Below are 9,927 nucleotides of genomic sequence, written 5' to 3' on the forward strand. Positions count from 1 at the left end.
CTCTGTACGGCTCAGGTTGGGCGATAAACAGAAGTGGTGCGCTGTTTTCTGCACAGTAAGATCTCCAGATTTGTGTATTGCGCCTGTGTTTTGGCCTGAGCCAAACCACCTCTCAGGAGTGTCCGCAATCAAAGGATTTCCAGGTCTGATTCACAGGCTGCAGTCACTGCACTGACCAGGTCACTGCAGCAGGGCTGTACAGGGTGACACGGTGGAGCTTGATTTGGTACATCACCATAACTATGACTAAGTGATTGATGATTTACCAAATCTCTTAAGTTTTGTCTTTATTTTTGTATTAAAACGTTTGTGGTTTTGAAGAAAAGTGCCATAAAAATAAAGTGGAATGTATTTTAGTGTACTTTTAATTTCAAACACTAAATCTTGTCTCCTCGTTTTGAGGAAAAAGTTATAATTTGACAAAACAATCTAATATAATCTAACAGAAAACAGTTGACTTTAGCTGTAAATGAATAAAAGTTTTAAACTTGCTAAAACCTCATGATATTTTTCTAGATGTACATCCTGACAATATGAAAGACTTGAGATCATTTACAGTGGTAGATGAATTTAGATAATTTGCTCAACTTATAGTAGTAATACCACACCATACAAATATTTCATATTAAATATCCAAATAACCAAAGTCCTGCAATAATAATCTTTACTTCAGTAAAAGTAGAGAAGCGAGGGCATCATTTATAGAGAATGACACAGAGGACACATTTATTGTCTTCATTAGAAGTAAGCCTATCCTTTTTAATTTTTTTAAAGGTATCTGTGTAAAATTCTGCCACAGTTTTATAATAAAAAACAAATTTTGATATTTTCATTGCTTTGAGGTGTTGAGCAGATATCAGGGCACTGCTTGTGCAAATACAAACTAAATCATGTAAGATGACTGTTTCATTCTTCACACTTTACTTCTATAGGGTGAAGTAACATATTGATCAGTTTCATCACTTTTTGCTGTATTTTGCTGTATTTTGCTGTATAAAATATGTTTGTCGGGCCATCCATTTGATTTAAAAAAAAAACATGGTTGTGTTTTGTTCCACCTTGTTTTGTTTTTTTTAACTTAATTTGTGCCGCTGCTCTGTGCCCCCACTTCCTTTGATATCAAAATTCCACCCCTGAACAACAAGTATTCACAACTAAATATACTTAAAGTATCAACAGTAAAAACACTCACTATGCAGAATGACCCATGTCAGGGTTATGTGACTATACTATTGTATTATCATTATGGATGCATTCACTTTTAGGTGGCAGACTCATTTTGTTTGTCTAGGAACTCATTTTAATTACTTCATGTACTCTTGGTTAGTTTCATCTATAAAAAAAGTATCACATTTGTTTTTAAATGATCATATGTTTTGTCTGTAAAACCCATACAATTAGAATTAATTAAATCCTTCTTCTTATTTATAATTATTGTAATTGGTAAAAATCTGGATCTGAAAAGTAACTACAGCTGTCCCAATAAATGTGAATAAAACCCAAAACCCTTCCAGATAGCCTACAAAACCTGACTCCGACTGCCTAACTCTAAACTGTCGTAACATCTTTGTTTTCTGTTGTCATTCTATGTTTTCTGTCTCCTTATTTGTTCATGCATATTCTGTAAAGTGACTTTGAGTATTTTTAAAAGCACTATATAAATCGAATCAATTATTATTATTATTATTATTATTATTATTATAAAATGACTTATATAAGTATAAAGTATGATGTTTCTTCAAGATTGGAGAAAAAAAAGAAAAAAGTATAATAAGCACCCCAAAACTTCAGTAATAACGCAGTTACTCTCCACCACTGTGACTTTATATAGAATCGTCTGTCTGTGCTGTAGTTGGACAGATAAAAGCAGACACTTTATTTTTTTTAAATGTTAAGGATTAATAACCTTTTTAATCCGCTTTAATATATGGAAGTAGAATAAATATATAGCAGAAGTACACCTTTTCTGGTTGGGACCCAGACCTAACTTGAGCAGCTAGTGTTTCCTCACCTCCAGCCGAGGACGACGCATCTTCAGAGGGGGAGACAGCAGGGCAGCAGGGGGCGGAGCCTGGAGGAGCTCAAGACACGCAGCCTATCATAAAGTTTGTCACCACTCACAGTGCTGCTTACCTGTGCGCCGAAACGCCGAAGTTGCCTCACTTGCACCGTCTGCGATGGAGAAAATCAGATGAAATATGATGAGGATATTATTTTTCTGTGCACGTTTGTCGACGAAGGGAAGAAGCAGCAGAGCTGAGCTGAGACTAAGTTTCTCCGACCAGCGTGTATTTATTCCAAGCAGAAGATAACAGCAGCAGCAGCAGCAGCAACAGCTCCAAGGACAAACAGGTAACTACATTATCACTGTTAATATTAGCCGTACAAATGAACTGATTTGCATTAACATGAACAGAAATTGCAATATTGGTCATTTATGAGGTCATTGGCACAAAACTTAAAAAGTCCTTAAATGAGAAAATAATTTCATATTGGACGCAGACAAAAGAAGCAACACAGTAAAGTTTCAATAAATACAAGGAGACAAGAGAAGAGAAAAGAGAAAAATATTACCCGAAAAGAAACCATATGCTATTAAATAAAAATAAAAATACTTATTTGTTGTCCTGTTTGGAGTACTTTGGACTTGTTGTTTTTTGGAGTTATTATAGTATTATATTATAACTGACAGTTTTGTGCAGCAGAGGTCACCAGGCTGACCTGTGGGTGTGGAGAGCCACTTTAAATAAGATGTAGCCTACTGTCTTCTTTACGTAGAGACAAATGATTTTGCAGGTTTTCTGTAATTAAATCTTAGTTTAAATAATGTTTCACAAGAAAGTAATTAATAAATTATGAGAAATCACACCTGTATATATATTTTTTAATTATAAAGGATCCAAAAAAATCATGCTGTTGGAAAAAAATTGCCGCCACTTATTGTTGCTGTCTCATGTCATTGTTTGTCCTTTTTCCCTGTAAAGTTTACTGTTGAAATGTTTTCACGCCCTCTATAAGAAATATGGTATTTCCCTGTAAAGTGATTAAGATTTCCTGGAATGTGCAATAAAAGATAATTATGTGACGTACAGTAAATGCAATAGTGGGAGAAGATTTTTTAATTAAGATTGAGAGATGAATTACTAAGAAAAACAGTTGTTTAAAGTGCACATTATGGGATATGAAAATATCCGTTAAATTGTACATCAATCTGGACTGTCTGAATGAATGAATTTTCTTTGTATAAACAGGGTGTTCATTCAAAATTGGCTTAACTGTGGTGAGTGTTGTGTAAGTCTTAACAAGATATGTGGGGGAGAAAGTATTTGAATAGTTTACTTCAGTAAATCTAGCAATACCAATCATTAAAAGGCAAGTCATGCATTTAGAATTCTATCAAGTAAAAGCAACAAAATGTACTTATAACATGAATATGAAGCATGGCCTGTGTCACTTTTATATTATCATATATATTATTAGATCATTATTATTGATGTTTTATTATAAGTGGTACTTTACAGCGTGAAGGGGGAATTTTATGTGATATACCGATGGACAGATGAATCTAAAATAATGCAATTTTTTAATATAAATTAATTGTATTGCATGCTTATATTGCTTTGTATGTAAAGATTTATCAGGAAAAGTCACTATTAGAAGAATATAAAAGTCTTTACAAACTTTATATACTGTAGTAGAATGAAATTGGAAATCCACTTGTGTGAATGTTCTTATTAACATTCCACCATATTTTTATTTATATAAAGATATATACGTATTTTGATAATAGGCCTCAGCCAAATAGTAATTTCTACGCAAGCCAGAACAGGTTTCCCATTTTGTGACTTTGTCCTTTTAAATAAAATTCTGTCCTTATGATTGATATTTCACCTGTCCATTAAAACATAAATACTGAAGCAATATAAACATGAAATTACATTCAAAGGAATGTAGGTTGTGTGACTGTCAGCTTTGGAGGAACAAAACTGCTGTTACTTTTTAGTAACTGGTAAGTTTATAAAGGCGGCTCCGAAAACTCTATAAATCACATGTTTTCTGGTTGCAGTGTGTCCACTCCGCAGAGAAGGGAACAAAAATGCTCTTAAATGCTGCTGACAGTTTTACAATATATCTTGAAATAAAATCTCTTGCAAAAATGCATTTTACACAATTGTGTATGAGTCAGGGTCCTAGAGACACTGATAAATCACTGAGGATGTAAAGCTGTCATCCATATCTACACTATCTCTACACTTAATCATACAGGTAAAGTGCAGAGGAGCCCATTAGCTCCAGCTCCGAATCTCTCTAAAGTTTTAATTTAAAATCAAGTCATAGTGTTTTTAAATTCTAATATGAAGTCCGTTTTATTCCTCCTTATTATTTTTTTTACCAGCATGGGTTCAGACCTTTGTGTTTGTTTTCATATGTTTAAAGATGTTGTGGTGATTTCCTACACACAAGTAAAGATCTGTGAAAGTTTAGATTTTAACAGATAAATGTGTGAAGTAACTGTCGTACACTCTTCTGACAACTGACCTGACCTGTGCCACTCCATTCACCTTGTCCTCCAAACAGGTTAAAACAAACTACTTGTAAATGCCATTTGACCCAAAATGGTTTGTTTGGAGTGTCGACAGAACATAAGTGGTACTGTTTTAACTGTTGTGTTTTATGTCTGGGATGAGACAGGATGGGAGATTTGGCGGGTAGAATGAGAATTAATATGGGCCTGTATAGAAAAAGCCCCTCAAAGTATATGCATGCAAAATGAAGCAGTCTTGAAAAACTGACTTTGAAAAATCAATAACAAAAAAAGTATAAAAATGTTTGAACTCAGGAAAACTATTAATGTTTTCATTTTCAAAATCAAGAGAAAAGTTAGTCTGCTCTTGAATGTTCAATAAAAATACTTGATTTAGGAAAATAAAACAAAACACAGATATGTGTTGTTGAAATCGTCCTCCGCTCCCTCTCTTCGCCTCTTCCCGATGGCAGACTTGTAAACTGGGGGCTGTGCTGGGTCTTGGTCGGGCAGGTTTTATGACCACAGCTCTGTCATTGCTCTGTACCATCCTCCTCCTCCTCCTTCAAGGCTGACATCCCCCCCGAGGGGCCCCATCTCTGCCAGCTGTTTCCCTGAGGAGCTTGCAGCGCTTCCCAGCACTTTAGCGAACGGAGGAGGATGCTGCTGTCTTCGTTTGTTTACGGTTCTGTCAGTAAGAGCAGAGTTGGGGGGACCATTCCGACGCGCGTCTCAGTCGCATTCCCAAAAAATTACAGAGCAGCCGCTCTGGCTCCAGGCCGACGTGAAATAAATCAGCTTGACCTTTAACACTAGACCTTTCATTAGGGAATTCCAAACTAATTGCTTTACGATTTCATTGCGACTAGAAAGCATCTCTGAGTTGGTTTGACTGAACCTTTGAGGATGTGTAATCTCTTGGTTTGGCTGTATTGACTTAACAAATTGAGGGGATCCTCCACTGCCAGTCAGTGACACCACCTGTGTGCACGCTCCACCTGCCTCAAGTGGATCTACATATGAGACCGGATGCTGTGTCTTTCCCTGGAGCTTGACCTCTTGTTTTTTGTTGACCTTGTGCAGTTTTCAGTGTCAGATAAAGCTTCAGCCTTCTTTACTGTTTCCTGCTGTAAAGATAATTGTAGAGGGTGGGGGTGTGGTGGAAGTCAACAAGATTGTTTGGGGCTAGGACATGTTTGGAGCCGAAGTGCATAAATTTCCACAGACTTGTCCAACTTTAACAAGCTTTGTGTCACCTCCTCTCGCTGACTGACGATGTTGAGGTGTGCATACCTGGAGCGTGTTGGGGACAGGATGCTGTTTCAGAACGTGTGCCCGTAATTATACACATACAGTAATTGTCCTCATGTCATTGTTGGTCTCCCATTCTCAGGCTCCTGTATGCCGTCAGTCTGCAACTGTTGATGTTTTCTGCCGCCAGTGTGTAAGAGGCGGGCCGTTTTACGGGGCTCCTTTTGTAACTTGCCTGGAGGGCTGTTGTTGTAAATCATGTGTGATTCATAAAAAAACAGGTTCTCCTGTCTGCCAGGTTTCATCTCCACAAACCTCAGAGACGTACAAATAGACTTTGGCCTGGAGCCATACCTCCCTGGAACTTCTTCCTTTACCAAACTGCTCTCCTGTCAACACTCCCCTTCACTCTGTCCCTCCCCCCATCTCACCAGCAGCACCCCCCCCTCCCCCCCACTGCCTTTGCCTCCTCACAGGGCCAATGATGTTGTTTTCTTTGCGCTTGTCTTTGACTGTCCTCCATGGGAAGTACCTGGCAGCGGATGCATGTGGCAGGCTTCTGCCTGGACACGTCTGTCTCCCCCTCTCTTCTGTCTCCTCGGCCACGCAGCGTGAGAACTGTAGTATCCATGGCGATGAAGGAGGTGTGCTTGGGGTTTAAATGTTGTAGACAGGAGGCTTTAGGCCTGAATGTCTGCACTTGTGAAGTTCAGAAACCTTAGATCAGCAGAAGCTGAGTAATTTCAAAGCCTTTTAGACTGGAAAAAAATGACCTCAAGACTTCATGTGGTTCAGTGAAGTCACTGAGAAAATGCAACTGAGTGAGAAAGGCTGAGTTGATACAAGATTTAAAGAGCTAACAGTTTGTTCTTTCTCTCTTTCTGCAGGTTTTTTCGATGCATCGCCATCCCACCATGTGCTAATCTTCACCTCGTACCCAAAAGATAGTGAAGACACTTTAAACCGACCACATCAAGACTCTTGCACCTGCACCAGCTTCTCTCATGGCCCACCCTTACGAGCCTTGGTTACGGACAGCACCACCAAGTGGCAGCTCAGAAGACATGAACATCCCCTCCTGGTGGGACCTCCACAGGGACGTGCAACCAGGGAGCTGGATAGACCTGCAGACGGGGCAGGGTGTTGGCTTACCCTCAGTCAATCCAGGGAGCTCCATGGGGCTGCAGCACTCTTTAGGGCCTTACGGATCCGACCCGCAGCTGTGCACCCTTCCTCCGGCTCAACTCGCCCCAACCTCGCACTCATCTCACCTTTTCCCCCATGATGGCTTCAAGATGGAGCCGCTAGCCCCTGAAATGCTGCAGCAAGAGGCGTTCTCCCTGGAGGAGCCACAGGAGAACCCTGCCTCAGCCCGCCCTAAGCCCCAGCGCCGCTCCTCATCCAGAGGTGCCGGCCAGGCTGCGTGTCGCTGCCCTAACTGCGTCCATGCTGAACAGCTGGGCCAGAGCACTGACGACAGCAGGAGGAAGCACATGCACAATTGCCACATCCCCGGCTGCGGCAAAGCCTACGCCAAGACCTCCCATCTGAAGGCTCACCTACGATGGCACAGCGGGGACCGGCCGTTTGTCTGCAACTGGCTCTTCTGCGGCAAGAGATTCACACGCTCTGATGAACTGCAGCGCCACCTTCAGACGCACACCGGTGCGAAGAAGTTCAGCTGCGCATTGTGCCCTAGAGTGTTTATGCGCAATGACCACCTAGCAAAGCACATGCGCACACACGAGTCCCCGCCAGGACACGGGGAGGAGAGGGTGAATGGAGACGGAAGGATGGAAAAGGGATTCGACATGCCTACACCTCCTCAGTCAGCCTCAAACGTGTCTGCGTCTGATGCCACAGAGCCTCCGCTGAAGCTTAAATGTGAGACAGATGCCTCAGTCTCCAGCGTGACAGGGCAGTCCGGCTAATTTCATCACTTTCAGGAGATTTTTTTTCAGTTTTGTTGCCCTCTCAGTCATAGAGGTGTCATAGTTTTATGATAGAATAGAGAATAGAAAAAGCGTTTGGACAAACTTTCACTGATGAAAGTTGGTTGGAACAGTAAGTGTTCATCTGTGGTCTGTGAATTTATCAACTGAGCTAAATCAGTTATATTTAAATCTCATAAAACACAGAAAAAACAGGAATATTACTGATTCTGTGGATATCTCTGTTTACTGAAAGTGAATGGTGGCTAAGTCAACAAGCTGAACCTACTGCTTGTTTCTGGACTTCCATTGCTACTAGAGCGGCCAGTAGACCAAGAGACTGGGAAGAGATTAACTGAAGGTGGCTTGTTAACTTGTTTACAATGATATTATTCTAATGTTTTACTGGAAGGGTTGAAGAAATATCTCCAATGCAGTACCAGTATACAGTATATAACGTGTACCAGTTTCAAAGGCAGCGTGCTTTTGAACGGAGAAAAGAGACGGTGAAACAGACTATCACCACATGTGTGTAGCCTACTGTGCAAGATGTGTTAAGACACTGGAATATAATAAATCATGTTGTCATGTTGAAAAGGTCAGGAACTCTTTAAGGTGATTGAAAGATCATGCCACCAAAACTGGGTGTGTGCATGTAGGTATGTAGGCATGTAATTGCTTTAAAATGCTACACAAACAAAATAAAAGTACAACAGATAATAATGCTGTACTGTGGCAGCATGCTATAATGTTTATAATATAATATATAATATAAAATAAAATATGGGAATTCCATGCACTATAAAGGCTTGTATTTACCAAAAAAATGTGTGTTTGTGTTGCCACTGTAGTTATAATGGTAAACACTTATTAATGAGAATAATCACACAGTAGCAGAATGTGAACTGTGATTCATCAGTTTACCAGATGAAACACAACAATGCAAAGAAACACTAAGTGTGACAATGATGTGAAAAAGGTAAACTCACACATCACGACTAAAATAAAATGTAAGAAATGGTCAGAGTTGCTGAGGACATGATGGGATGCCCTCCACTCCTGGAAGCTAAGAACAAGAAGATTTTATGAACTTTATGATCACTAAAAGCTGGACACGGAGAGAAAATGCTGCCTGGTCGAATTAATCTTTATGCAATCATATTTGGCATAAACATGCCTCCACAGGTCCACACTGTCAACACTACAGGCTGCTGGAGCTGAAGGGAACTAAGTTGGATAGTTTACATCCCCTTACAACATTTGAAGCTGCACTAATCAAGATTTTTATATAAAAAAGAGATCAAATTACTTGTTCATAGTGATGAGTTAAAAGAGATATTGCTCAATTCTGCAGCTCTACTGAGTATGTTATGTTTTAGTGTATTGAGGCTCTTTTTTTTTATTTCTGGCCTGCAGCTTTAAAGTTTTGGCTTAGTCATCGACTTCATCTTCATAATATGCATGTTGTCCTCAGGAACAATTCGAATGATTTCCTACAAATTCATAGGTATCCCATGACAAAGCGACGTAATTAAAAAAAAAAAAAATTAACCAGGAGATCGTTCATGTCCGGTTCTGCTGTTGGAAGTTATTTCCGGATGTAGTGCTAACTCTTTTCTTTTTTCCTAACCTTAAGGAATTGATTTTCGTGCCTAAACCTAACTGTTTTACAGCACTAACAGAGTGTTTAAAAACTGCAATTGTGACATTGTGTACAACGGCGGTCGTCACATATAACATTTATTAGGATATCACAAGAATCATGCAAAGGTTTTCGTAGGAAAACATACGAACTGCTTCATGAGGAATATGTTGTAATATGTCAGTGTTGTACGTATAATGTGTTCTGCTGCCCCCCCTAGTGGCCAAAATATCGGAACTGCTTTTCATGTCCCAAATGTACAATAGAAACTACATTCAATGGGTTTGTGCAGTTCATCCAAATATCATCAGCTCAACAACCATTTGCATGTCAGATCAAGCTAGCGTCCCAATCATCAACAAACAACGTGTGAAGGGCTTATCTCTCAACACATCTTATTAAAAACTGTTAGTGTGTCTCCAATTCTGCCATGTTCACTGACACCAACAACTCATTTAACATAACATTTTTTGAAACATGACACTGAATTATCATGCAGAGAAAAGCTGTTAGCAGTGTAATTATTTAAATAAAGTGCAGTTGAACACAAGCATCAGAATTATTTTTTGTTTTCCTTG

The 9,927-nt window shown here is 39.5% G+C and overlaps 1 protein-coding gene across 1 annotated transcript; it reads left to right on the forward strand.

Annotated features, from left to right (window-relative positions):
• Positions 1 to 2,134: 2,134 nt before the first annotated feature.
• sp6 (Sp6 transcription factor) lies at positions 2,135 to 7,707 on the forward strand. Its single transcript, XM_059328469.1, has 2 exons — positions 2,135 to 2,352; positions 6,664 to 7,707. The coding sequence occupies exon 2, from the start codon at positions 6,781 to 6,783 to the stop codon at positions 7,705 to 7,707; it is 927 nt and encodes a 308-aa protein (XP_059184452.1). The 5' UTR covers positions 2,135 to 2,352; positions 6,664 to 6,780.
• The last annotated feature ends 2,220 nt before the right edge of the window (positions 7,708 to 9,927 follow it).

This window comes from Centropristis striata, chromosome 1 (genome assembly GCF_030273125.1).
Source record: "Centropristis striata isolate RG_2023a ecotype Rhode Island chromosome 1, C.striata_1.0, whole genome shotgun sequence".
Lineage (NCBI taxonomy): Eukaryota > Metazoa > Chordata > Actinopteri > Perciformes > Serranidae > Centropristis > Centropristis striata.